Source organism: Phoca vitulina, unplaced genomic scaffold, assembly GCF_004348235.1.
Source record: "Phoca vitulina isolate PV1807 unplaced genomic scaffold, GSC_HSeal_1.0 scaffold80, whole genome shotgun sequence".
In the NCBI taxonomy this organism is placed as follows: domain Eukaryota; kingdom Metazoa; phylum Chordata; class Mammalia; order Carnivora; family Phocidae; genus Phoca; species Phoca vitulina.
The window spans coordinates 1,303,677-1,331,527 of NW_022589783.1; the positions used below are offsets into that span (position 1 = coordinate 1,303,677).

Sequence of the window (27,851 nt, forward strand, 5' to 3'; positions counted from 1 at the left end):
CGAGGGGCCAGGAGAGCGGGTGGTGTGGCACCTGACAGCGCACTCTCACTTCACCCATCAAACCTTGAGAACTCTTTGGCGTGTGCCGCGGGCAGTCCACAGTCGGATTGGCAGTTGAGCGGGGACAAGATTAAAAATACATTTGATAGTCTTATCTCTAACTTTTCACCCTGAAAAGTGAAGATAATTTTCGACAGGTCAACTCAGTTCTCTTTTCTCCTTCGAACTCCTCATTTCGAAGGCACTGAATGAAGAATCTGGCCCGCCGGCTCCCGGCTGTGGAGGCTGATGGCTGAGCCCCGCTGTCGCGCGGTCCCCGCCACATTGCAGCTGGACACTCGGGTCTCCCCCCGCCCACCCGGAGCAAGAGGGGAAGACGTTTTCTGGCATTTTCGCCGTGGGCTATTCCCCGTTCCTGTTTATTGCTCACAGCATGTAGCCTGTTGGTTCTAGGAAATTAAAACTCAAGGACGTTCTGGATCCAGGAGCGCTCTGAGAATTTCTGCAAGCGTGTCCTAACAACGTGCTGCTGCAGGATCCAGCATTTCCCATCCGGGCCCTGGGAGAGAAGATGCCCTCGCGGCGCCCGCTGGGACGCGCTGTTCCTCCCGAGCACTTCTTCAGGTCATGGCGGGTCCTCGGTGTGGGTACGGGGCGCCCAACACTGCTTTGCCACGGGGGGCTGTCGGCACTGGAGGCACCCGGCCCCGCCGCCTCCTGGCCGGGGGTCTCCCCTCAGACCCCTGCGGCCGTCTGTGACAACGGTCTCCTCCTGGCCTGCTCCTGTCCGGCCGCTGAAGGCAGTGCTGGTGGGCCCTGGAGAGAATCAGCCCCTGTAGTCCTGACGTGGAACTGGCTGCGGGAATTGCGTAGTTGACCGTCCGTTCGGGAGGGTGGGTGGACGGCCATGCAACGTGCAAATCTGCTGCCACGCAGCGCGGGGACACAGCTCTGCAAGACCTGCTTCTGCAGCGCTCCAAGAAACCAGCACCGCTTGCGTTACGGATGCCGACATAGACGTGGTGGCGGCCTCGGGCACCCGCGCGGCCGGCATAGACGTGGTGGCGGCCTCGGGCACCCACAGGTCCGCAGCTGTCAGGGATGCTGCTTATTTGGGAGACCCTGTTTTTCTACTCGAATTTGTTAACAGAAGGCCTTCTCAGGGTTTGTTTATCCTAGAACTGCATTTCATGACTTGTTTCCTCTTGTATCTGCACCTTTCCTGTCCGCTCTTTGGAATCCAGCCTTGGTTTCCTGCTGAATTTTGTACGTGAATGGAATTTCTCAGTAACTTGCAGCTTTAAGTATTTTTCGTACGTCAAAGGGACATGGTTGCAGCTAAAATCAAATTCTGATTTTCTCATTTAATAAAGACTGTGTATTAATTTATATCCATGGAAATTGGTTGTAAAACTATTTGCAAACACATTCTTTCATATTGTTGAAGTATCTAAAAAAATAAGTAGAAACATAGCTTTGTCAGACGCTTCCTTTTCCAGTTAAACTGTTCTGACTTCTATTCCACATTAAAGTCTCAGAAATGTGAACTTCCTTTGTAAAAGTTAACATCAGCGTCTGCGCTAAACTGTAGTCAAACTTGGATTTTACAGATGGAATGATTTACTTATTGCCGAACACAGAGACTTAAAACGGGGGAGGAGAGAACGGGGGGACCGCCGCGGTCCTGTCGTCTTCACGAAGTTCCTTCTGACTCCCAGCGTGTCGTTGGTGGAAGTTAAGACTCCTTAGGAATAGGTTCTTGCTTAGAAAACAGTTGTTTTGAGAGTTCAAAATGCCATGGGTAGACATTTTAAACTCTTAAAAAGCAGAAGTTAGTAGAAATATCATAAAGCTGAATTATCTTTTCTTTAGACTTGTGTTAATTAAAGGAGCTGCCGACGAGCAGACAGATATTTAAAATCACCACGTTGTCAGTTGGGGGGGGGGAGGGATTGCTGGTTGTTGTTACTGTCTGTAGACCAAAATTACAAAAAGAAGAGAAACACACAAAAGATATTTGGTAAAGGCAGGTGGTCTGGATGAATAATGTTCCTTTCATTAACATATTTCCCTTATTAACTGTATAATTAATTGTACATAGCCCAGGGAAGCCGTGGAAATTGCATTTTGAGATGTATCAAAGCGGACTTATGCTTCAGACTTGCATGCAATTTACCATTAATGAAGCCAGAGATGGAAGCCTCAAATCTATAATTATTACTTACTATTTGAATGACAAGCAAAGAATTTTATCAGCAGAGTTTTAAATGAAAGGGGATTAGCAGCTAATGTTGAAATTGTTAATCTTTCTTATGAAAATAATTTTGAAGAAAATGTTTTAGCGGAAAGAGGTTTGAGGAAAGCATGTGCCATTAAAACAGCTACTTTCTGTGACTCCGTATGCATTTGTCCCCGTTTTTACAGCAGGGTGCAAATATTTTTGAAGGTGAATGAATATTTTATAGGATCCAGAACTGCCCATGCATTCCAGGAATGGATTATGCAATATTCCCAAATATCCCAGCAAAGGTGAGAGAGTCTGTAAGCTAGCCAGAGAAAGGAGCCAAAGCTGAAAAAATTAAAATATATGAGAATATTCTAAAAGAAACAGGAATTTGCTTAATAGTATAGAAATCTGCCTTTCCCCACTTCTGAATGCTCATGTGAGTTAAGATTGTAAATAGTAAATATTGTTAAAAGAAAACTGTTAAATGGAGCACCGGTATCCATTCGTCCAGGAGGAGTCCGTTGGCGACGCTGCCGTGGCTCGGTTACCTCCAGCTCAGGCGTCCCCCATGCAGGCCCAGCCTCAGACAACCAGGGCCCTGAGGTGGAGACGCGGAACTGTCGCGCACTCTCAAGAGAGATTCATACGACAAATATTTGTTGACCACCGAGGCTGCGCCAGGCTCCATGCCAGTGGTGGAGAGGCTATAAGGAGTAAAATAATTGGCCTATTGGGAGCACCTAAAATGTATCTTACATTGATTTCTTTGTCCTGATTTTTCCCACTGAGCTGATGGCACAGACTAAAATACTAAGTTTATAGCACCATCTGGTTAGAGTCCAGTGTCGCTGTGAACAGGGGAAAGGCCGTGTTCGGGTTTCTAGAAGCCCGGGAAGCTTGCTGTGGGAGGGATGGTCCCTTTTAGGGCCTGTGGCAAACGCCACGTGTGTTCTGGGCTTCAGGTCACGCTAGACCCACACGCTGATGGCAGACAGGTGGGACATGGGGCTCTGTGCTGGTTCTTCAGAAACTCTGAGCTGCCCCCCACCCCGCGTGGTTCCTCAAAAGTCTTGTTTTCTCAAACCTAACGTCTTCTTGGTTTGTCTTTAAAAGATAAAAAATATATTTTAATGCGCTGATCCTATCGTTCTGCTCCAATTTGTGAATCTTTCATGGAATTGTTGTGTGTCATGTGGGAAGCAGCTCGCGATGCAGCGTACGGTCCCGGCGGGGGCCCCCGGGTCAGCAGGTGCTAGTGCAGTGTTTCCCACCACCCAGGGCACGGCGACTGGCTCTCCGCGGCTTCCAGCCCAGCCGTACTCGCACACATTTGTCTGCATCGTAGAACAGCCTTACGTGTCCACGTGTATCAGAGTATTCCAGGTTAATTTAGTTGTCTGACTGATTTTACACTTTAAATTGTGGCTTAAGCTGTTGGCTGTTGACTTTCTGTGGCTCTTTGGGCACACTGACAGCCAAGTGGTGCCAGCAACTATCCGAGCATTTTGTCCATGCAACAAAAGCAAGGAGGTTGTTGGAAATACCAGGAATGTTGGTGGGGTTTTTTGGGTTTTACCCCAACTTTTGACTTCGGGTAGATGAGGGCTGTGACCTTGTTTCTCAGACCAGCTCGGTAGAACCTTGCCCCGCTGTGATTGTGTGACAGATGGAGGGTTGAGCCAATTACAGAATATTTTACAAACTGAGTGGTTACAGAAATTTAGGAGTATAAGGCAGAACAGCTTGGATAATCAAATGAGCAGTCTCTATCAAATAGACTAAAATCCTCTAATTTACTCAGTGAATCCTGGCAGCCCCGCCTCCGGAATATATGATGCATCCACCCCCTTCTCTGTGCTCTCCGCCCCTGCTGCTGTTCCCAAATGTCAGCCCCTGTGCTCTCGTGTGCGGATGGCCCATCTTGTGCGGTTGGTCCCCGCCCGTAGCGAGAGTGACCTTTTAAAAGCATCTTTTCCATTATGTGCCTCCTCTGCTTAAAACACTCCAGTGGCTTCCCGCGGCTCTTACTGCAAACCGCAGACTCCCCCCGCGGGCGGCGGGCTCCCTTGTGGTCAGGGCACTGGCCGCTGCCCCGCCTCGCCCCTTTGGCTCCCACCACCCTGGCCTTCTCTCTGTTTCTGGACCCTGCCGGACCCTTCCCACCCCAGGCTCTCGCCCTGGCTGCCCGGTCTCCCTGTGATACCCCTCTTTCTCGATGATGAGCCCTTCCATCCTGCAGGATGCCCCCAGGAATCCGCTCATCAGAGGGGCCTCCCCTCCTGGGGCCTGAGCCACTGCCCCCCCCACACCCCTCACTTCATCTCTGTCGTGTGTTCTTACCGCTCTACTGTTACCTGAAGTTATCTTTCTGATCATGCTTGTTTATTTGTATGTGGTCTATTCTCCGCCTGAAGAAACCAGCTGCACGAGGACAGAGTCTTTCCTGGGTCCTTGGAACACACACATGCCCCGGCTCGGCTGATGCGCTCATGACAACGTGAATAATGAATGAATAAATCCCTAAACCACCAACACCAGGGCAGGAGTATGAAATAGGAGTGAAGCTCTGGTCTCTCCCACAATTAGAGGAGAAATTCAGCGTTCACTCATAATGCCAAGGAAACTCTTTGCCCTAAATTTAAACATTAATACCTTTCTCATGTATGGAAAATACAGTATAATTCTCTTATTTTCCATCACTCATGAGTATTCATCTTTGTATTTTAACCTCTGTTCATATAACCTTAATTTTTAAGATGCTAAATAAGATAATAAGATTCATAAAATTGTTTATTTAAGCTCGTCGAGCTCCTTGAAGAATGACAGCCTGCACAGAGCAGCATGACGGCTGCCACCACGTGGGCTCCCTTCTCTGTCTCCCTGTGGAGCCCGCGTCCCCCCCACCGCCCCCACACACACACGGAGCACCGCGTCATGCTGGAGAACCTTCTCCCTTCCTCCGGTTTAGTAAGAGTAGGTGGTAAGGACAGAACTGCTTCTTTCTCGAAGTTTATTAATCAGAACCTTCCCGGGACAGGTGTTCATTATTGACAATTTCCGTAGAGGTTTTAATTTTAAGTGCTCATCAAGTTGTGGTTTTCTTCTTCTACAAATCTGTCAAGCAAGGCTAGTGGAAGTCACACACTTATTCGATGAGCGCATGTCTTTAGCACAGGCGGGGTGTCCTTCAGCACGTCGCCGATCTATGTCCAGCACCCCCTGAAGACCACCCTGTGACCAGGTTAATTATTTATGGATTCCAGGAAATGCCCCACAGGCTCTTCCACCACTGTTCAAGACCTCTCTTTCGTCGATATGACTTCTTGCAATTCTGGACCTTGTTCTAGATGCAGAATACCAAGACCCAAAATTATAATAAAGCTCCCAATTAGTTAGTTCTACATAATCAAGATTTAATTAGTTTTCATGTCCCCTTCACTGGTTGCTTTGCAGAAAGGCACCTTGCGTTCTCTCTGACCCTCCAAAAGCACAGGGGACGTGGACCACGTCTCAACTCCTGCCTTGGAGACTCCTGCCTGGGGGGCTTCCCAGAAGTTCTTTGAAAAACATGATGTTTTCTTTAGAGCTTTTGTTTATTTTCCTAGTTCTTGCATGTGTTTTATTCTTCAATTACAAAAGGGATTTTAAATAAAACAGAGAACTCGGTGTTCACAGCCTCAAACCCAGCATGTTTTCTCCTCTGTTCCTTCTGTACTTCGTTGTGTCGCTGTGTTCACTCACCTCTGCACCTAAACTGCGTGTGAGCTGGGGACTTTCTCTTAAAGGCTTTCCACTTGGCAGCCTTTGAACTTTTCTCCACTGTTTTAACAATTTCACACTTCTATCACCCCAGTCTGCTTGGTTACGATATAAAGAGTGGGAGTGCCTTTCTAAGTCACGTGCAGACAGCCCTGAGACCCATTTTCAGGGGTTTCCAGGCTGCAGAGATTCTGCTTGGCCTCCAGAGCTTTCAGACGGAGAATTTGGGGAAAATGACGTGAGTTCACAGTTGCCCGTGAAGCCGGTCTCTTGCCCATGTGATGCTCCTGCTGGTCAGCCTCACCAGGAGAAACCAGGCTCACTGCAAAGATGTGTGGAAACGTGCCCCCCTCAAAATGAATTTCCACAGAAGTGATTTTTAAAATGTAATCAAAAGGAGGAGAACCACGAGTCTTTCATCTATTCCTCACGCCTACGTCTTTAGGCTTTTTGTACACATGACCCAGAGGCTGAAGGCCAAACTGTGTTTGCTTTTCCCAAGTAAACTCCGTTTTGATAACACAGGAACATGCTTTGAGTTGGCCTTTCCTGGGTCTGTGGTTTTTTTTGTTTTGTTTTGTTTTTTGGCCATTTTTAAGACTAACGTGTATATCTACTGGAGCCATGCGTGTTTTAACCACCCCGTGAGACCAGCAGTCCCACGGCAAGTGAGAGGAGGTGCCGAGATGTGGGGCGTGGTACGGGACACGCTGGGCAGCCAGGCCATGCTCTTTGTGCAGGGCCTCACGCTGTGGCTCCGATTTATCAGAGTCAGGTGGCATTTGAATACAATCGTATGGGTCACAATTCCTGTTTCTAGCAAATCTCTTCTAAGCTGAGAAATAACAAAGCTACCCTCTGATCATTTAACTAGATCTGTCCTTCTCTGAGTTTGAATGTACTGCTTAGAATTTCTAATTTTGAATTTCAAGTATCTTCACGGGCCCGCTCATAACATTAATGAATAACATTGAGAGTGCGTCAGAGGCAACGCTGTGCAGACGGGCAGAGCTCCTGCCTCACCGCACCGCCGGCTGACACCGCGGCTCTGGCTGCGTAAGCCAAGTCAGGACGATGGACCCCATCAAAGTGCTCCTCTCATCTTTACATATTCTTTGCTTGGAATTCAAACCTCTTACTGTGGGAATTCAAACATTTAACATAAACATTTCCCTTTCATGTATTAATGAAGACAAGTGGCAATGTTTATTTTTTTTCTAAAGATTTTATTTATTTGACAGAGAGAGAGCGAGAGCAGGAACACAAGCAGGGGGAGTGGGAGAGGGAGAAGCAGGCCTCCCTCTGAGCAGGGAGCCCGATGCGGGGCTCGATCCCAGGACCCTGGGACCATGACCTGAGCCCAAGGCAGACGCTCAACAACTGAGCCACCCAGGTGCCCCAGCAATGTTTATTTTTAAAGAGAAAAAGGTCCTCCCTTTGCCCAAATGGCAGCAGAAGCAGCTTACTCCTTGCTTTTAAAGGCATTAATCTACCTCTACCTGATTTTAAAGCACAAGCCTTCTGGTCTCCTCACAAGGAAGGGACATGTAAATGGGTTGTATTCTTCACTTTAACAAAATGTTTGATTGTCACATCAGTAAAGTCATGTGATAACAGGCACCAAGGTAAAGAAAGGAGTGGAAACAAAACTTCCCTATAAAAATCGGGTCTTCCAAAAGCCCACCCATCTTTAATACGCCTTTGCCACAGCGGGCATATGCTTGTTTCTGGCAGCGTTGTTGTAAAATGAAGTTCCACCGAGATGCTCTCTACTTGTTTCGTATCTGAGGACCCACACAGCAGGTGTCCAGACACCTGCAAGGACACTGTTCCATGCTGCCGTTGACGGTTTCTGTATATATTGACTGAGGGGACATGGTGCTGACTGGATGCCGTTTCGCTTATCTGTCCACCCGTGATCCTCCATCCTCATGAGCATTGGTGTTCCGGGAAAGGGATATGTTTCTCCTGTTCTCTTTAGTAATAATGAATCCACTCGCACTGCCCAGCATCTCACCCCTTCCAGTGCTGGTGTAAGAGATGCTAAAATAACATCTCATCTCTGACGTTTAGCAGGGCTAAGCTTTGCTGTCCCTCGGGCCCTGGCCGGCCCCTGACGCAGATTTGGCAGAGCACCTTTGGCGGCTGCGATCTGGGAGGCCCTGGACGAGCCCGTGCTGCCCTGTGGCCTGGGTCTGGACGACCCCTGACAAGTCTGCACACTCCATTATCCTGGTGTTCAGAGGCGGACAGCAGCTCTGCCGACTGGCGTCAAAGTGCGGACGTGAGCTTGTTGCATGTGGTGAAACAGAATAGTTTTTGTAAGTGGGGTTATTTCCTTAGTGATCCTGGAAATGGGTCCCAGTATTGACACCAAACATAAAACGGTGCCCGTGAAACAGTCTCCGAGCAGGACGCGGTCTGAGGGTGCTGAGTCAGAAGCGCCGCAGGGTATTAGCACCCGCTTTCCACGCTGGAAAGCATCTTTCAATTAGCAGCTCGATTTCACACCTTCTCTTATGCTGGCATTTTCCAATGACTCCTCAAGACTGGCCATGAAATACCTCCCTCGCTAGGCAGTGATCAACAAAAGGGAGCAAGGCGAGAGGAGGGGGATAGTTCTGGAACCATCCCTGATCTCACAGTCAGGTGGCTGTGAGCTCAGCATGGCAATCCGAGCGCATGTTGGCTCCATCCACACAAGGTGAGTGTTTGAGGAAGATGGCTGTCCCTGGTGAATAGGATATGACTCTGAGGCTGGTAACTACATGCTTACTGGTGCTGCTTGTCATCTCCCTCTCTGGTGGTATTTACGCTGGTGTTGTGCCCGCCACGATGCCCCCGAATTCTGCATTCAGGCTGCACTCGGTGTTTGCTCTTTCTGCAGACTCACTGTGTCATATTTCATTAGCTCATGGGAATGTCCCCAGGACACACAGTAAAGTCACAGAATATGGACGACAATTTAAGAGATTCCCTCTTTTTCTAATGAAAAGCTGAGACCCACCATGATCACCACCTCTCCGCGTATATACATGTTATAGTTCACAAAGCGACTTCACAGAGCGACCCAGTCAATCCTCGGAACCGCCGTCAGGAATAGGAACTATGATTCCCATTTTTATGTAGCAGTATATTAAGGGTCAGTGAGATGAGGTGGTTTGCCCAAAAGTATAACCAAAAAGTAGCTATGTGGGGACCAACTCTTTTTGTGAATTACATTAAGAAGTCTTTCAAAATCCAGTTCAGTGCCTACTCCATTTTACTGCTTTCCAATTCAGCAAAAGCTCCTTGAGGCTTTCATAAAGGCTTTGGGGACGGAAGCTACAATCAGCTCCTGAAGATACAAAGTGCTCTTGTGATTATTAATAAAACCCCATCATGTTCCAGAGCATCCCAAATGCTCCATATTTTTAGAAATCACTTTCTTGACCTCACGGTGTTGACAATGTGATCAGAAAATTTACTGCAGAAAATATTTAAGCTATCTTGACAAATTGTGGACATGTCTCCAAGCAATAACATTTTTGTCCCAAAGGTTTGGGATTCTGTGTAAAATTATCCCATTAAATGTGGAGGCCAGTCGGTTTGTCTGAAACACGGATGCTGTGTCATCTGGTGGCACATAGTCCTTGTGACCCAGAAAATGTTTGTAGGCTTCCTACCAGTGATCTAATAGCATGAGCTAGAAAAAGATAAGAGATGAGGAATTAAGACTCATACAAAGAAGATTAAACAGGAGAACCTCTGATTGGGTTAATATCTCATAAAATAGGGCTTACGAAAGCTGGTGTTGTTCTCACTGGGCAAAAAACTCAAAAGAAATGCTGGCTCATCTTCAACCTGCTCTACTTGCTAATGCCGTGGAGCCTGAGACCGGGGTCAGCCGGTGTGTCCTGGTTACTAACTCGGAAAACCCACATTCTGGAACCTGCCGGCTTTTTCCCACAAACAGTTTATCTGGGGATTATCTTTTCTGCAAACCCATTAAGTCTAGGTCCCAGGAAAGTATCAGAATTCAAGAAGGTTTAGACAGCTCCCCACTCAGGACTGATCTAAAACCAGCTTGAGTAAAATTCCTCCGAGGGAGTTCTTCCTGCCAAGAACACTTCCACAGCCTCTACCTCTGCCACCCCCAATACTAAGGTATAGTGAACAACCCTAAAAGAGTAAAGTCATGCTTCCAAACATTCCTTAAGAACCAGCAGTAGCTATCAAAATTAATTTACCTGGGGCACCTGGGTGGTTCAGTCGGTTAAGCGTCTGCCTTCGGCTCGGGTCATGATCCCAGGGTCCTGGGCTAGAGCCCTCCTGCATCGGGCTCCCTGCTCAGCGGGAAGCCTGCTTCTCCTTCTCCCACTCCCCATGCTTGTGTTCCCTCTCTCGCTGTGTCTCTGTCAAATAAATAAATAAAATCTTTAAAAAAATTAATTTACCTACGCTCTTCAAGTTGAAGCAACTGATACTGAGTACCAGCTCTTCACTTCTTTTACATTTTCAGAGTGCACATCACGGTGGGATCCCACCTGCATGTGGCTGGTTCCCTTCTAGTACTATTAACTAGTACTTTTAACTAGTACTTTGCGTATCCCAGGGCTTCTCTCATAAAGTTTCAATTCAGAGGTACTCACAAGAACCTGGAACAGGACTGTGTAAAGTGATGTGGGTGAGGTGGGTACCTAACCAGCAGGTGCTCACAGCTCCTGGGACGACAGGTTCTAGAAATATCCCTCATCACACCAGTGACGGCATGTATTACGTCCTGAATGAGAGACACTTGCCGAGCGCACAGAGTTCACACAGTGACAGAGAAGAACGGGGGGAGACAGCACGGGGCCTGGACTCAGAGGGAAGAGTTAAAAGGGTTGGAGGTAGAGCTTTCTGAACTGTTGTGGTGCCTCCAAGTTTCTAAACCTGCCATTACGTCAGGGTTGCCATGGGAGCATTAGAATGTGGCAGCACCTGCTTGGCGTGGATTGTAAAGATGCTGTCTGGATAACCCAGAAAGCAAGAAGGAGGTGAGGAAATATACAATGAAACAAAATCCCTACATTACATTTTGGGGCAATTCTTCCAACTTCAGAAGATCCTAAGACAATTTTTTTGGATGCCATCATTGACATAAAATGTTTATCAGTAGTACAAATTATTTCTAGAAATTTCCAGGTTATGAGCAGTCATCCAACAAATATTGACTGTGTGCCCAAAGCACATGCCAAGTGAAAGAGACACTGGCCCCATTTTCAAAAATCTTAATCTCATGAGAGGAAGAATATCCTGACACCCCCAAGCTATAGCACAAAGAAGAATGTGCAAAGACATAGTTTTTAAAATAGTAAGTGTCCGACGAAGAGGGTGGGGTTGTAGGAAATGAGGATCCAAGAGGCTGGCAGTAGGCACATCCCAGGTTCACAAAGGAGGTGCTGGTGTTGCACTGACCTTAAAGTCGGGATAGATTCATTACAGAAGAATCAGCATGAACAAAGTGTAAAGAGTGATGGTGATATGGGGTGGGGGGGGGTGGTCAAAACATTGGGAAATAGTCTTATTGGGACAGAAAGGAGCAGGTTAGTAAAATGAAGTTTGGACAAAGGATAGTGCTAGTCTAGGCTCCATTGGTGGTTTTTTAAACCAGTGGTATCTGGGACCAGAAGTGGTGATCCGGTTGCTCTGTGAATGAACTAGGAAGTGGATGTGAAGGTAGGGGTGTGGGGAGGAGGTTGCAGCAGGGAGCCAAGACAAAACAACAGTGTCCCAGGCAGCAGACCCAAGCTTTGGCGCTGCATCTGGCTGCTGGGGGCTTTGGGCTAAGGGTTTAATGAATCTAAGCCTTGGCTTCTCCGAATATAAGATGAAAGTTTCATCTCAGCTTCTTGTCAACTCAGACAAGCAAGTCCTATAATATGGATGTTGTCCAAAGCTGAAGCGATGGTGATGAGCCCTGAAAAAAAAGAGAAAAAGCAGCCCATGCACGTGCCAAGGAGAGTAGGGTTTATCAAAGCCTTATGGTTAACTCTGGGTGGTGGAGTTATTAGTAGCATTTGTTTTCATTCTGCTTCCTTCCGTTTTCTGTTCTTTTCTATGCATGCTACATGTGTAATAAAAATGTACAGTTTGTTTAAAAACCATGCCCTCCCACCATTACCACCATGCTCACTCTCACATACACACACATATATAAAACAAAACTATTGGAATTCAGTTTTTAAAACAGCTCCAGCTACATGCTCACTCTCGGGGAAAGAATGTGAGTAGTGTTTCATTACATGTTAACTTACCAATTATTCTGGAAGATGACTATGTCTGAGGAAGGTTACTATAGCTGTTCTAATTCACACTTCTCACACCCATGAGAGACAGGACCTCCCAGGATTAAGTTACTGTGGCAGTTTGGTTTGGGTGTTGTTTAAAACACATTATTTTACGACTAAGGCTTAGCTTCCCCACAGACAACGTGAAAATATACTCTCATGTCACAGATGAAAAGCAAGAATCTTATCCACAAACATGAAAGAGGAAAGTCTCCAAAACCATGAATGGGGAAATTACATCACTTTAATATCATAAATGATGTTTCATAAAAATATTAACAGAACAGATCAAATTGAGATGACCAGGGCATGAGAGACACAGGCTACCGGAGTATGCCGAGAGAATGAAAAAGTTATCTCAATTTTAATATAATCAAGTGTATCTTTACATGACTTCGTTCTCAATGAAAAAATAGTCCGTATCTGCTCTTTCTCCCTCCTCCCTCCTACCACCCAAGCTTGCTTACTACAGTCCCAGTTTGTATTTCTTACTATAAATTTAGAAACTCAAGTGAGCTCGCAGCGTGATTTCACTTCCCATCGTTGGAGGTAAACATGAAAATGTAAACACCTGCAGTTTACAGGGATTAAGGTGACATCCGGTGCCCCTCTTGCAGACAATATTCGATATTGAGGAAAGTAACCACAGAAACACTGAAACCACACACTTCAGCCAGAACTCTACCTCCCCCCATATTTTAGCTGGAGAAATATTTCACAAAACTTAAATGTTAATCATGCAAAAATGTCCTTATTAGGATAACTTTGTATTCATATTCCATAATGATTGTCTCAAAAAGAAAAAGCAGTTTGTAGTTGATATTTTCTGGATTGGGCCACTTAAATTCACTTCCTCCCCTTGCGAAGAACCCGGAGGGGCTGTCTGGGCGGAGGTCACAGTGTAGGGCGCTGATGAGGAGGGATGGGCTGGTACGACTCCCTCGCCTTCAGTGGCTGGAGGCTCTGTTCCTCAGGAGGGTGTGCCTTGGAGGGTCGAGGGTATGTCACTGCGTGGCTTGTGTGGTTCTCTGTCATCTGCACAAAAGGCCATCTGCCAGGTCCCTAAATGACTGTGACAACCCAGGTCCTGGCTTCTGGTCACAGCCCATCACTGGCCCTCCCGGGGATGTCGGCTGGGTGCCCCCACCACCCCTCACCCGCTGGACCAGGCAGACCCTGAGGGCGATGCCTTCTGTCCCACAGTGCCCACAGGGCACTGGCTTTCCCTGGTTTGCAGACCGACATGGATAGAGCCGGTATTTGTTGAGTGAATAACACAAACCAGTTCAAGTCAACTGTAGTCCAAACTGTGAGACGAGTGGGAAGCCAACAAGACTGATGTTGAGTTACTTTTCCCGGTGCTGCTGAGCCCAGAGCAGTTGGCCGGGGAGGAGACGCAGAGCAGGCCTGTCGTCCCTTGGAGTGAGAGGACAGTGGGGGCTGGCAGGGGGCCAGGGGCCAACCCTGACTAGACCTGGGGGGGCCTAACCACTAGGGACCTGGACCCGTGTGCGTGTGTGTTTTATTTTGTTTGTGGATGTGGCTGAAGACCTGTGTCCACACACAACACATTGAAGACCCCCAAACACGGCATCCCAGGGTAGGACCACTGTTTCCGTTGGGCACAACAAAGCCACTGGGGTTTTGTCATTTGAAATGCTTTTCCTTAAAGTCGCAGTCGTTTCTCAACTCCATAGATCCGTGAGAATGCACAGACAGGGCTGACCGGCGTGGCTGTCCTTGTGGGAGGGAATGTTCCGGAGGCCTTTCCTCATCCACTTCTGGCGATCACTGCTGACAGACAAGTGCCCAGAAAAATTAAGATCCGAGCAGCCGAGGGTCAGGATATCTGGTTCCACTGTTTTGGGTTTTGGCTTTGTTTTTTTTGGTTTTTTTTAACCACCACAAGCTGTTTAACATTTTGCACAAATCAGAGCAGCCCCGTGCCTTAAGCACATCACACCCACTGGATTCAGAAAAGTAGGCCAATTATAAGAAGAGCGGCGTCTGCGTGGACACGTTATCTACACTAGCTTTTGGTCAGTTGATCGGATCTGGTCTACCGTGTGTCCTTCTTTTCCCCAGTTGGTTGGTAATAGCTGACGAGGCCACGTCATCATCTGAGTGTTCTTGATGCCCGGACTCTGTACCCGGAATGTACACACCATGAACCCCCGGGAATCAACCAGCAAAACATGTAAAAAGCCTTTCCTGCATTTTGTGCGTCTGGCTGGTCTGTGTTTACTGGGTCCGGTAGGAACCAGCTTCTTCACTCATACACGCAGGTGAAGCGTGGGCTGTGTCCTGTGTGTCCTGGCTCCCGTCAAGGGCCCGACGCCGCTGTAGGCGGCAGTCCCTGATTCCGTGTTTTCCATTTCAGGCCTACATGGAGGACCACTTGAAGAACAAGAACCGGCTGGAGAAGGAGTGGGAGGCACTGTGTGTCTACCAGGCCGAGCCCAACAGCTCGCTTGTGGCCCAGAGGGAGGAGAACGTGCTGAAGAACCGGTCTCCGGCGGTGCTGACCTGTATGTACCCAGCCCTGGCGCTCCCGGGCCAGGGGAGGGAGAGGTGGGGGCCGGGTGGGGCCGGCGGCACCTTCCCATTCGCTCCTGTGTTTCTGCTCATGGCTGGGAAGCCATCCTGGCCTAGAAACAGAGTCAGTGTCTTCCTTTGTGGTCCAGGGGCACAGTCCTGGGTTGAGGACATCCACACACCAACGAGCACTTGCTTTGTTTGCTATTACTGTGCAGTTTGAGACTCATTCCTTAGCCTCGTTGAGCCTCTTCTTCGTCTGTAATTGGGATCCTCCTGTCGTCCTTGAAATCTTCGGGCCCTGAGGATAGTTAGCGCAGTGCCTTCTGCACTGTGGGCACCAGGTGGGTGGTGGTGGGTCCGCAGACATCTTCCGGCCTCACACTTACTGCAACAAGCTTTGTCGAGGACCTGCTCTCTGCACAGGAATCACCACCAGAAAACAGAGATACAAAAAGATACCAGTTCTTTAAAGCAGCTTGCATCGAGTAGGAGACAGTCTTATTTTATGCGTTGTATGTGATGTGACTTACGGACGGACAGGCCCGCGCAGAGGCCATAAACAGACAGACTGGCTTAGTGTGCCCCTTCCTGGCCGCCGGGCCCCTTTCTCAGTCACTTGGCCAATAAACGCAGGAACCTCCTGTGTTCTCGCAGGTTCCGGTCCGGGCTTGCACCCTGATGAATGCATGAACCCACCCTGCAGAGAGGACAGGGATGTGAGGGGCGTTTGTGACCCAAGTGCCCGACGTGAACAGACGCTCTCCTGGTGCTGACCGCGTGGGCAGCCAACACGTGCGCAGTTGCCCGTCCCCGTCCTAGTGCCTACAGGCGAGACGTGGTCAGGCACACTTCAGACGTAATACAATGTTCTTTGTCGGCTGACATTTTCAAGGAAACACCAAAGCCACACTCTCTGCAAAATCGGCGTCCACGGTGGGGACGATCCCCCCCCCCCACGCCGTGTCCCACATGCTGTGCCCCAGCCCTTTGGAGCCAGCACTGCAGTCAGCCTGGTGCCCCCAGAGCACGGTGCAGACCCTCTCCCGATGGTCCCGCCTCACCCGGCCCGGCACAGGCCGCCGGAGATGTTCTGATGGTAAATGGCAGCAATCTGATCGAGTTTGCAGGTCAGAAGATTAAAAGCTGGCCCCTTACGTTGCCGTCAACACTGACCTGGGCATCGCAGACCCTTGAAATCTGAAGGCACTTCTGGGCATGACTTTTTCTAACAGTTCAGTGGGGGTTCAGACCAGGCCCTCCATTTCCATGAGGTGTGAGGGGTTTTTCCCTGAAGAGCTTTAAAAATAGGAGCTTTTAGGGGCGCCCGGGTGGCTCAGTCGGTTAAGTGTCTGCCTTCAGCTCAGGTCCTGGGATCGAATCCCGAGTTGGGCTCCTGCTCAGCCGGGAGTCTGCCTCACTCTCTCTCTCTCTACCTCTGCCCCTCTCCACCTCTTGTTCTCTCTCTCAAATAAATAAATAAAATCTTTAAAAATTTTTTGAAAAATAAAAATAAGAGCTTCTATATTTAGAAGGAAAGTAACAAAGAACCCACAGTTGACTAACATATTTATTAAGCACCTACTGTGGAGGGGGGGGCACTGACAGGCTGGGAGGTGTGATGACCTACCAGGGCCGCTGTGGGGAGGTGGGGAGGCTTTGGCCTGAGCCTTGGATACGTAGCTGTTTGGGGCAAATAGTCCACAAGCTTAGATGGAACGTCTCCCTGGGTCTGGTCGCTTACTTGCACTGCTGGGTCCCGTGTGGTAAATACTAAAACTCACGGCCTCTTCCTCCAACACCCCTCCCACAGTGAAAGACCAGACTGCAGCAGGTGGCCCACGGAGTCCCTGTGCCCACAGGACCTTCGTGACGGTGGGGCACCCCGTCCCAAGGCCATGGGAGCCCCAACACCTGCCCTTAGACCAGAGCCTCTTCCTTCTTCCCGTGGTGCTGGGGATAGGTGGCCGGTGCTCCAGCAGCCTGCCCGGGCTCCTCGCTGTCCCGGGTCGTGAAGGGGCAGCTGTGCGGGCCACGGAGGCCAGGGCTGGCACAGAAGCATTTTCGTGGATGACCCGTAGCGACCGCCCTGTCCTCCCTGCGACTGGCCGTCTTCGCTTGTCGGGGGAGTCTTACCGTCGGATCTCAGCCTGCACCCCTTCCCGAGCAGGATGCGGGGGGTGGCGTGGAGAGAAGCTGAGGTCTCGGTCGGTCTTGCCAGACTGCACGGAAGATAACTACCTCCTCTTTCGGAAACCCTGCTTCCTGTGGCTGGGTGCTCACGCTCTTTGTGGCACAGAACCGGCCCCATGGTGGGACTGCAAGGTATTGAGGGTGGACTTCCCGCGCCTCTGGCCTCTGCAGGCCAGTGTGGGCCCCGTGAGCAGGTGGCTGGGGCCGTCAGCGCAGGACGCACTCCTCCCGGCGTCCACACTGGCAGGTGGGAGTGGAACCGGATTTCCCCAGCACCCTCCCCGTCCCTTCCACCAAGCTCCCAGGTTGCCGATTTGACGGGTTCTTGGATGCCCCGGGGGGGGGACCCCCAGGGTTGGGCCTCCCGTCCTCCTGCCTCCACACCTGTCCCTTTGAGGAAGCCCTTCTTCAGCAGTTCCTCCACCCCAGGGGCGGAAGTGACTGCCTGACTTCCCCATCGCGGGCCAGTCGGCGTCTTCGGGGTCCCCCAGCTGGACTCCTGCAGCTTCCCGGGCCCAGGGCACGGCCTGCACGCCCCCCGTGCCTCCCACCCTCCTTCGCGTCTTCCCGTGTCCGGGGCCCGTCTGAGACACCTCTCCCGCCTCCTGGAGCTTAGGCTGGCAGGTCATGTGGGAGACTGAGAAGTGGCCGGGACATCGGCCTCTCTCCCCCGACAGCCTGGCGGTCCCAGCTACTTCCAAAGTATCCGTCAAAGGAGAATTTATGAGGTGATTAACTGACGCTGGGCCGGGTAGAGCTATGTTATTTCAGAAGTGCAAAGAATCTAATATGCTTTCTAAATGTATTTGTACTTTTAAAAAGAATTATGCGATATTCTGCTCATCTGCTCTTGAAATTAAGAACAGGAGAATGATGCTATTTTGGTGCACCGTTTTAAACAACAACAAAAAATGTTTTTTATTCTGTGTTACAAAAACAAGACCGAGAATTAGACGGAGACAAAAAACTACTTAGAAGTGAAACCAGAGAGCGAACAGCTCAGGATGCAGACATGGAGAGAGAGAGAAAGCACTTAGCAGCATGCTCACAGTTTGGCTTTGTTGCTAAAGAGACCCCAGCCAGCCTGGCAGCCCTGGGGGAGGACGGCTGACCCCGTCTGGCCGTCCGCAGAGGTCAGGGCGCTGGGGCGGCACCGGGCTCGGCCGTGAGTGAACCCCAGCCCCGGGTGCCCGCACAAGGCCTGTCACCTCGAGTCCCTGCAGGAACCACCCCTGCCCTTGACAGACGAGGGCGCTGGGGCACAAACCCTTACCCTCTGCTGGGGGCACGCCGGCCCTACGTGCTTGTGCTCTCGCCTGGGATTTTCCATCTTGGAAAAATGCACAAAAATTTCAAACTTCCACAGAAAGGAATATCCCAAATTCACACAAGATCACAGTCCTTGGGATGAGCATCGCTTTCCTTAAAACACACAGGAAATAATTTCTTTCCAAACAAACCTTTGGTTTACATTTGTTTTTCTAAACTCTAAGCAGAATCCCCACAGAGGGCTATTCTGGGTTAGCCGGAGTGACCCAGACCTGCCCTGGTTTGCCTGTCGCCATCGGTCATGGGTATGCCTGATAAGCAAGCAGGATTCCTTCCCTCTTGTGTGCGAGGCTCTGCACACGTGTGTCTCCTCGACGAGGAAGTTACAGGCCACACAAGTTCCTGTCTCAGACCCAGTGGAATCTCCCCTCGGAGCGGGGCAGGAGTGGGGCAGGCTTTGGTTTGTTGCCGTGGCAGAGACGACGTGCCCCAGGCAGCAGCTTGTCCGCGCCTCCAGGACCCAGGCCGGGAGCTGCAGTGACCGTCGGCACAACTTAACCCGTCACAGCTCAGATTTTGTATTCCCTGCACTGCTTCCCTCGGAGCCCGCAGGCGCGCAAGCCCCCGTGCGGCGGCGGCCTCCAGTCTGCGGCAGGACCCCCGCCCGGTGCGGCGAACAGACGGACCTCGCCGGCGGGGGGCGCTCGTCCCCGGCCTGTCCACACCCACCGCGCTGTCCGCACATCACAAGCCACGAGGTCGGCTCGCGTTTTCTGTGGCCCCCGGATGCCCGCGTCCCCGCCTGTCCTTCCTGAGGTTAGAGGCGCTTTGCCCTCATCTCTGTCAGCGGATCCTTGCTCACCATCAGCAAGAGTTTGATTCCTGGTTCCACACACTGCCTCCCCTCTGTCAGCTTTCTGGATCTGCGCTTTGACGAACGTGATTTACGTGTCTCCACCTATAAAAACACATCCGACGGGGTCAGCACGGGGCACTGCCCTACCCAGGCCCCCGCACGCGGACAGGTCTGTGAAGGGGCATTCGGTGGCCGGTGGTGAGCCAAGGCTTCGCGTCCAGCCCTGCTGTGCGGCCCCGGGATCGTCGAGATGCTCACGGAGCGCTTGCATCAGACACGGGGGCAGATGCCGCAGACGTGAACCCCGAGAGGCGCGGGTCCTGTGTTCCCCGTTCCCGGTAGAAGAGCCAGAGCCAAAGGAGGGGAAGCAGGGGGCCCCAGGCTTCCCTCCTGGCCCCACAGAGGACTGCCCGGCAGCGCAATCCGGCCAGGAGGGACTCCCGCGTGGGCCAGCCCAGGAGCCCTCGCAAAGGAGGAATGTCACCAGCGTGGCAGGGTCTTCCTCCACACATTTTATTGCAAAAGTTTTAAAGCGCTCAGGTAGAAATGATAACTGGATGGTGACCCACACCCACCACCCAGACCCCGCAGCTGCCGGTCAGTACGCGGCTGATTTTGTTTGACACGTGCGTGTGCTTTACTCATTTTCTGGCTGAACTCTTTCAAAGTGAGTTTTAGGCATCATGACATCTACATAAATACTTTAGCTTGTGCCTCCTAAAAATAAGGATGTCACGTTCTCCTACGTTACTACAGCCCTGTTGTTACAACTAGAAAACGAGCATCCCATTCCGGTCCATCATCAGCGTTTCCAGGCATTCAGGCACATCCGGACGGCAGTGTGTTTACCGTGATGTAATCAAGGATCATCACGGCAGGTTGGAGGTTCCGTCTCTGTGGTCTTTTGAAAACAACCCCCTTTTGTTTTCTGACGTGACTCGTTCCTAATGAAGCTGCTCTCCTACTGACCACATTCCCATTCCGGTTTCGCGAACAGTCCCGACAGGTCTGCGGGAAGCTCACCTGCTGGCTTGCAGGCCTACTGTCCCCCGGCCCCCCCTGCCCCCATTCTGGTCAGGGGCCCAGGGGCACCATGGGATTGAGAGTGGCCGTGCCAGTCTCCGTGTCTCCATGTGGCTGCCGTGAATGTGAGCCGCGAGCGTGCTTCTGTGGAGGACTCGTAAATGCCTGACCTCACTCACCGGGCCGGTGGGGAGTGGCGTCTGCCCACCATCCGTCAACCCCCTGTCTCTTCTCTGCGCCTCCTGGTTTGGAAAGAGATGGTCCAGGCAGAGCCGCAATCAAATACATTTTCTCTAAATCACCTGTTAAAATGGCTTCCTCTGCACCAGATGAAGGTTTCGTATCTGGTGAGATCTTTAGGTTTAAACAAATGCAGCTAAAAAGACTCTCAGTCATCACCCCCCCCTCTGTTTTCCATCATCATCCCACTGAGGGCGTCAGCCTTCCTGACAGCTTTCCCTGTGAGGTCTGTGCCCTTGCTCGACCCCGTCCTTGGATGTATGACTGCACGTGGCCTTCGAGATCCCGCCTGCCCTGCTTCTCTGGACGCCTGTCTCTCCTTTCCTTAATGGGATATTTCAGCTGTGCCCCCCGGGGCCCTGATGCTGAAGGCTTCCCGTCTCTCTGGGGCTGGGCTCCCTTCTAGAGCTTCTGGAACAAAGTTCTCTCATCTGCTTCCATATTAACTGTCCAGCCAGCGTTTTCTTTCTTGGCAACCTAACACTTTAAGATAGTTGGCCACGTTCCTCTCAAGGTTACCATGAATTCAGCAAATTCTTCCTTATTAGAAGTCAGTGCAGGTGAGTAGCAACCCTCGCCTGTGGACTTCCAGGATCTCAGGAAACCGGGACTTGAAGCTGCACTTCCACTCCTAGCCCCACGCTTCCCTCCTTCCTGCCCCTCTCCTCCACGTCTTCCCAGCTCGTCTCCTTGTCCACTTCATTCCCATTTGCCTGGAGAGCGTGCCCTCCTAGCAGTGAGGCCTCCCGGAAGACGTCCAGTGGGTGGCAGCCTTCCTCCTGCAGGGATGCTGACCTCGCCTGCGTGGTGCCTTCTGAACTGGGCAAGGCGAGCGTCACGCACCTGGCCACGTGGTCCGTAACAGGCGGTGGGAACCTGGGAGCGCAGAGCCCATTGCTCTCCAGAGAGGCCTTGAGTCTCCGACGGATTCTACTCTCACTTTGCCCAGTGTGGCGGCAGATCCATGGCCCCAAGATGCCCACATCCCAACTCCGGCATCTGTGAGCAGTCACCTCGCGGGAGGGAGATTTACGTGGCAGATGGAAGGAGGGTTTGCAGATCAGCGGACACTGACTCAAGGCGATTCTGAGGAACTGTCGGAGCAGGGGTGCGTGGAGGCGGGAGGCCGAGGGGAGGGGCTGCGAGCCGAGAACGTGGGCACATCTCAGTGGGAGGAGGCAGGGAAGTGCATTCTCCCTGGACCCTCAGAACCAGCCTGCCCGAAGCTTGATGAAGACTCATGTCGGACTTCCCGGCTGCAGACGTGTAATACGCGAGTGTGGGGTGTCTGTGGCCACGGGGCGTGGCTCTCCTTACCGCAGCCACGGGGGACCTGCCCCGTCCACGCCACCGCCCACCATGCCCTTCTCACACGGCCCCGGTGGCCACAGCTGTCACGAGGGAACCGTGGAACCGTATTTCTGTGAGGGTCTCGCGATGGAGATGAAGAAGCGGCCACACCATCCTCGCAGCATCTGTTGGCCCAGACGACGGCCTGGCTTCTCCAGGGTGTCGGGCATCACCGATTTGGGGGATACCTATGCGCCTGTGGGAGAGGCCATCTGCCGCAGTATTGGCCGAGCGCGGGTCCACAGGGAGCTCCTGGGCCAGTCCCTTGGGATGTGGAAGGCACCCCATCTCCCCAGTGGGCGCTTCCACATCCCCTTCATCCACCCAGACACCCGGGTCCACGGGTGGGTCTCGTGGTCCCGCCTCGACGTCCACCTGCTTTCCAGCAGCTCACCCTCCCTGGCGGTGCTGGGCCCTCCACAGCCACTGTGCTCCCGTGGGAGGGGGTGCTGGCCGCTCCAGCCCAGTCACAGGGACGGAGGAAGCCAGAAGCTGCTCCCGCATCTGTTCCGTGTCCCTCCGTCCCCAGGGCCACACCCCTTCTCCTGTGGGAAGGGCTTGTTCTGTGGGGTATTTGGGCATCCCTCCCCACCTCTGTTACGTTAATCAGCAAGTTTCCTGCCGAGCTTTCTTCTTTCACTTTTCCAGAAGCATCTTAGTTGGGAAGGCCTCGGGGGGAATAATGTTGTCTCAGACGGCATTACAAAGGGTCAGGGGTCACTGTGTCCTCCTGGGTCCCCTTCAGATGTCAGGACTATCCCTCGAAGACGACGGCTTATGCCCACCGTCCACCCCCCCCACACGGGCTCTAGTCCCCCCAATCGGCACAGATGCAGGTGGGATTGTTTCTGGGGGCAGCCTGTGTTCTCAACGAAACACAGCTCTATCTTCTTTGTTTGAACGTGTGTGACTGCCCACCGCCCGGAGGCTGCAGGAGCCGCACACTCGGCCACCTGCGTCTCGTGCATTTCCTCGTCTCAGCCACGGGTGGGCCGTGGTTCCTCGCACGAGTAGAGGTGAAATCTGTGTGCGTTGGCTGCAGGTCTCAGCAGAATTACGCAGGTGGCGTGGCTGTGCTCGCGTGGTGTCTCTGCTCTCGTCATCGCTGTGCGTGCGGCACCGTTCCCGCAAGGCGCCCACCACGCTGCCTCCCTCGGCTTTGCCCTCCCGGTCGGACGCGGCGCCCATGCACGGCCCCAACACCGGCATGGGAGGGGCGCTCCCTCCACCCGCCACCGTGGGCCGCCCACAGTTCCTGCAGTGCCTGGGCCCACTCCTCCCCTCCGGCCCGAAGTCACCGACGTGGCCCCACATCTGTTTGCTGAGCGCTCTCAGAGGATCCTGATTCTTTACTGCTGGTGGCACCCTTCTTGCTTGTCCGGGCTCGTCTCCTGTGGAAGAGACGGGGAAACTGGGTCAGAGGAAGCAGGACGAGCCTGGCGAGGGGAAGGCCAGCCAGTCATGAGGAGGCCGGAGGGGACGGAGACCCGACTCCAGGTGTGTGGGCTGGGGCGCCGCGAGACCACAGGCCACAGCGGAAACAGCAGCAGTTAATTCTCAGTCCCGGAGGCGGATGTCAGAGGCTCTGAGGGAGCACCTGCTCCAGGCTCTCTGCTCGGCATGCGCACATCGTCTTCCTCCCGCATCTGCCTCTCCCCACAGGGACACCAGACACCTCCACAGGGGTCACGTCAGAGGTCCTGGGGGTAGGGATGCCAGCACATCTTTGTCCTGCAGACAAGGGTTACACGGGTCAACGCTTGACCCCATGGGGGCTGGGGGGGCAGTGCCAGGCCACAGACCAGAAACCACCAGAGTCGGTTCCTACGTGTGCTGTGCTCCGCACACAGGCTGTGCCCAGGTGTGCCTTTTCCCCAGAGCTGCGCTGCGGTGGGCGAGGCCCGCACGTGGTCGGAACTGCCCCCGGCGTGGGTGTCCCGCTGAGTCCGGCCCTCATCCTCCTCCACACTGTCATTCACCTGCAGAGCAAGCTGCCAGTCCTATTTGGGGATTTCTTTTTGAGAGATCTGCTGAGATGTGAGTGAACTATTGAAGCCACGAGACAGGAGACCAGGCCGTCATGGGACTCCGAGACCTCCTCCTGCTGCATCTGGGGCCAGAGGCCGACGTGAGCCTCTGTGCTGGGTGACGGGCGGGTGACAGAATGGGTCGCATTCTCTCACCAGCTCTGGATGCAGGAGGGTGCTGTGAATCTGGGACCTCACCAGCCAGACCACCCAAACGCAGCACTGTGTGCTGATCCAAGGAGGCGCTGAGTGGAACCCTAATGCTTTTTCTTCTGGGAGGTTTGATGATCTTTAGAATTTGAGCTAAGAGTTTCCAGCACACTTACCTAAGAGCAGAACACCCACTTACTGACTGAGGAAGGGAAGGCCACGGGAAGAAGCTTGAGCCGACCTTTCTAGAGAGGACTTACCATTCAGAGCAAGTCTGTTTCCTAACCTCACTGTGGTCTTCAGCTTCCCGGATCTGCAAAGAAGCACGCTGTCTGTGTAGCAACTCAGTCTTCAAACAAATATATAGAAATGTATAGCTTTGCTCAACGATGCCGAGTCCAAATCAGTACAGACAGTCTCGCATGTAACTGGCTGGGATCCTCGGGCCAGTTTAACAGCTGGGAGACCGATGGCAGCGAGCTGCAGGCTGTGCGCTCCCAGTGCACCAAACCATCCACGGACCCGTGAAACTGGAGAAGGAACTGGTGGCCACTGATGCCGCGAGCTTCTCCGGGTGACGCATCTCCATTAAAGACTCAGAGCCCCAACGCTGCGGCACAGAATGCCGGTGGGTCACCAGACACAGTCTGCATTTCCACCAGGCACACCTTCAAAGTAAAGGAAACAGCATCCAGCCAGCACAAGAGAAAGCAGTGACCACTGGGAGGCCCCATGAGGACATTGGCAGAGCGCTCGGGTGAAGAATTCCTTCGTGTGGTCAGCCAGCAATCCCCCCACGCACCTGATCTGAAGGCATCCAACGTCCAGGAATTCATCTCCTAGTGCTGTGAAGATCACTGACCCACATTTATCAATTCACTTGGCACGAATGACATAACCAGGATGCCTAAAGAAACACTACCCTTGGTGTCACAAGACGGGTTAGAGGCAAAGGAAGCCTCCACGCACCATCCTTAAACAGTTCATGTGGATGTGTTCTAGACGACGGCAAGAGTGGGACGTGCCCACTCATGGGTTGGCCACAGCCCTCCAGATGTACCCTGGGCTGTCTTCACGCACTCTTTGTCCCACTAATAAGAAGAAATTCTAGAACTTTTGGCATTTATGAAAATCATTTCAATCTAAAATGGGGACACAGACCCCGTTCTATCTATGGCACCATGTTCCCAGAAGAAGAACGGTAATATGTGTGAAACTACTCTTGGAGCAGAGAGAACGCTGGAGAAGCTTGGAACATCGCTCTTGAACAAGGAGTTGAGAAAAGGAACGTGCCCCACACAGCAGCATAATTCAACAAGTTTCTTCTTGGCAGGTGTCTTTCTCCTCCACTCCCTGATAAAGCTCACTGTTGTAGATCTCATGAGAGAAAACAGCTCCATCTTAGGGTCAAATACAGACAGGAAGACACTGAGTTTCCATCTCCTGGCTCCCGAATGAGGTCTCGAAGACCCTAAAGGACACACACCCTTCTCAACTGAAGGGCAAGCACCCAGGTGGCTACAAATCCTTGCTCCGTGGTTGGGGCCATTGTGTCTGCTCCGGGCAGGTGTGTGTGTTTACACTGGCCATGCTCAGTCAGTGCAACACGGGTGAGGGAGAGGAGGGTTTGCTCGTGAGCCCACCCTGGGCTCACCTCCAGCTTGCTCACGTGACCTCCAGTGAATCTGTCATGCCGCCAGGCCACACAAAGAATAAAGGCAGCCAGACTCAACTTAATGGCAGCTCACTGGCTCCCATATCAGCTCTTTTAAAAAGATGAACAGGAAAAGTGAACCACAAAATAGTTGAGATTTGCCCAACCCATCGAAATACCCCCTGAGCCATCCCTGCGACGTGTCCCTCCACTGTGCTCCAACCCTTCCAGGGTGGCTCTAGGTGTTTCAGATGGAGCTTCAGATGGCCCAATATTAAAAACAAAACAAGTTCACTATTAATTTTGAAAGCAGCGTGTTGCTGCAAAATCAAGTATGTGATGGGAAGGCAGCAGAACTCTGAAGCTTTTGAAGCCCTTGTCCCAGACTCAATGGTGGCTTGAAAAGGGCGGCCTGCAGGAAGTGAGCACGGCAGAAACAGCGCCTCATGGGGAGCCTGACAGAGCGCAGGCTGTCCTCACCACTGGGCGCAGCCTCCAAACAGCTTGTCCCCTCAGTCGTCAGAGTGCCGAGCTCTGAGTGCCGAACAAAAATGCCAGATTGCATTTTTATTTCACCAAGACTCCCACGTTTGTGAACTGTTTTCTTAATTTTCTGACTCGAAAATCCAGCTGGTGCTTGTTCACTGGGCTGGTTGCTCGCAGGGCAGGGCAGTGCCGTCCCCTTGGAGGTGAAGGGCGCCCAGCAGCCCCCAAGCCTGCGCCTGTCTAGCTGGGTGACGTGTGGTGCCTTCACAGCATGCCCTCTGAGGCCAGAGATTGGCAGCTGCGGCTCTTCCTCCCTGTACCCCTCCCGTCCCTTCACCAGTGACCCTGCTCTTCAACAAATTTCTCTTGACAGTCAGAGGGGGTACCCATTGCCGCTATCAACAGTGCCTGAAGTTGACTGTGGTGAACATATTTCTAATGGGGCAGGGCCCCTGGGAGGCCCTCTGGAGCCCTCTAGAAGCAGCCAGAAGCTCTGCTTTTTTATTCCAGAATTCTGTGTAGGCTGCAACAGTAGGCCCGGTGTGTCCTTCAGAAAAGGTGCCTGCTTCTGAGCAACACATCACAGCCTCCAGCTTGATGTGTTCATGAGGCACCCTGCTGTGGAACTGGGCTTCTCGAACTTCATTTGGAGGTAGTGTAACCAGGTCCAAGCTCTTTCTGCTCGCTGCACAACAGGCCAGTAAGTCAAGAGGCACGGTGTTGGAGTAAGGAAAGCAACTTTATCCAGAAAGCCAACAGACCAAGATGGCAGCCTGTCATCCTAAAGAACCAACTGGCCTCGCACAAATGCAGGCTTCTTTTATGCTGAGAGAAGGGAATGCAAGCTGGCACAGACACTCTGGAAAACAGTATGGAGTTTCCTCAAGATGTTAAAAATAGAGCTACCCTACCACCCAGCAATTGCACCACTGGGTATTTGCCCCAAAGATACAGATGTAGTGAAAAGAAGGGGCACCTGCCCCCCCAATGTTCATAGCAGCAATGTCCACAATAGCCAAACGGTGGGAAGGAGCCGAGATGCCCTTCAACAGATGAATGGATAAAGAAGATGTGGTTCATATATACAATGGAATATCACTCAGCCACCAGAAAGGATGAATACCTACCATTTACACTGACATGGATGGAACTGGAGGGGATTATGCTGAGCGAAATAAGTCAATCAGAGAAAGACAATTATCATATGGTTTCACTTATATGTGGAATATAAGGAATAGCGTGGAGGACCACAGGGGAAGGGAGAGAAAACTGAATGGGAAGAAATCAGAGAGGGAAACAAAGCATGAGAGACTCTTAATCATTGGAAACAAACTGAGCATTGCTGGAGGGGACATGGGGGGGATGGGGTAACTGGGTGATGGGCTTTAAGGAGGGCACGTGATGTGATGAGCACTAGGTGTTATATGCAGCTGATGAAATCATTGGACACTACATCTGAAACTAATGACGTACTATATGTTGGCTAATTGAATTTAAATTTTAAAAAAAGAGAGAAAGAAGGGGAAGGGGAGGGAGCTGGAGTCCAAAGGTGACTGATGACTGTAGACATCCAGGAGCCAGAGAGGCTCTGGGAAGGACGGTGAAACTTCTTTGTCCTTGGTTGCCTGATCTGTGTGGATAGGAATCCCACAATGGTCCTATAAATCTTGGACATAGCAACTTCAGTACATACTTCGTATCTCCTTGGGGGAACTTGGGTCTCGGGTGGGGGCGGTTTGCCTGAGTCTCAGCTGTCAGCAAAATTCCTTCA

The 27,851-nt window shown here is 51.8% G+C and overlaps 1 protein-coding gene across 5 annotated transcripts in view; it reads left to right on the top strand.

Moving 5' to 3' along the window:
• The window catches only part of PTPRN2 (protein tyrosine phosphatase receptor type N2), an 814,855-nt gene that overhangs the window by 732,712 nt on the left and 54,292 nt on the right, over positions 1-27,851 (top strand). For all 5 annotated transcript variants that reach the window (XM_032394358.1, XM_032394357.1, XM_032394360.1 and 2 more), the window contains one exon: positions 14,678-14,825. In XM_032394358.1, the coding sequence (XP_032250249.1) occupies positions 14,678-14,825 (148 nt within the window). The remainder of the gene's footprint in view (positions 1-14,677; positions 14,826-27,851) is intronic.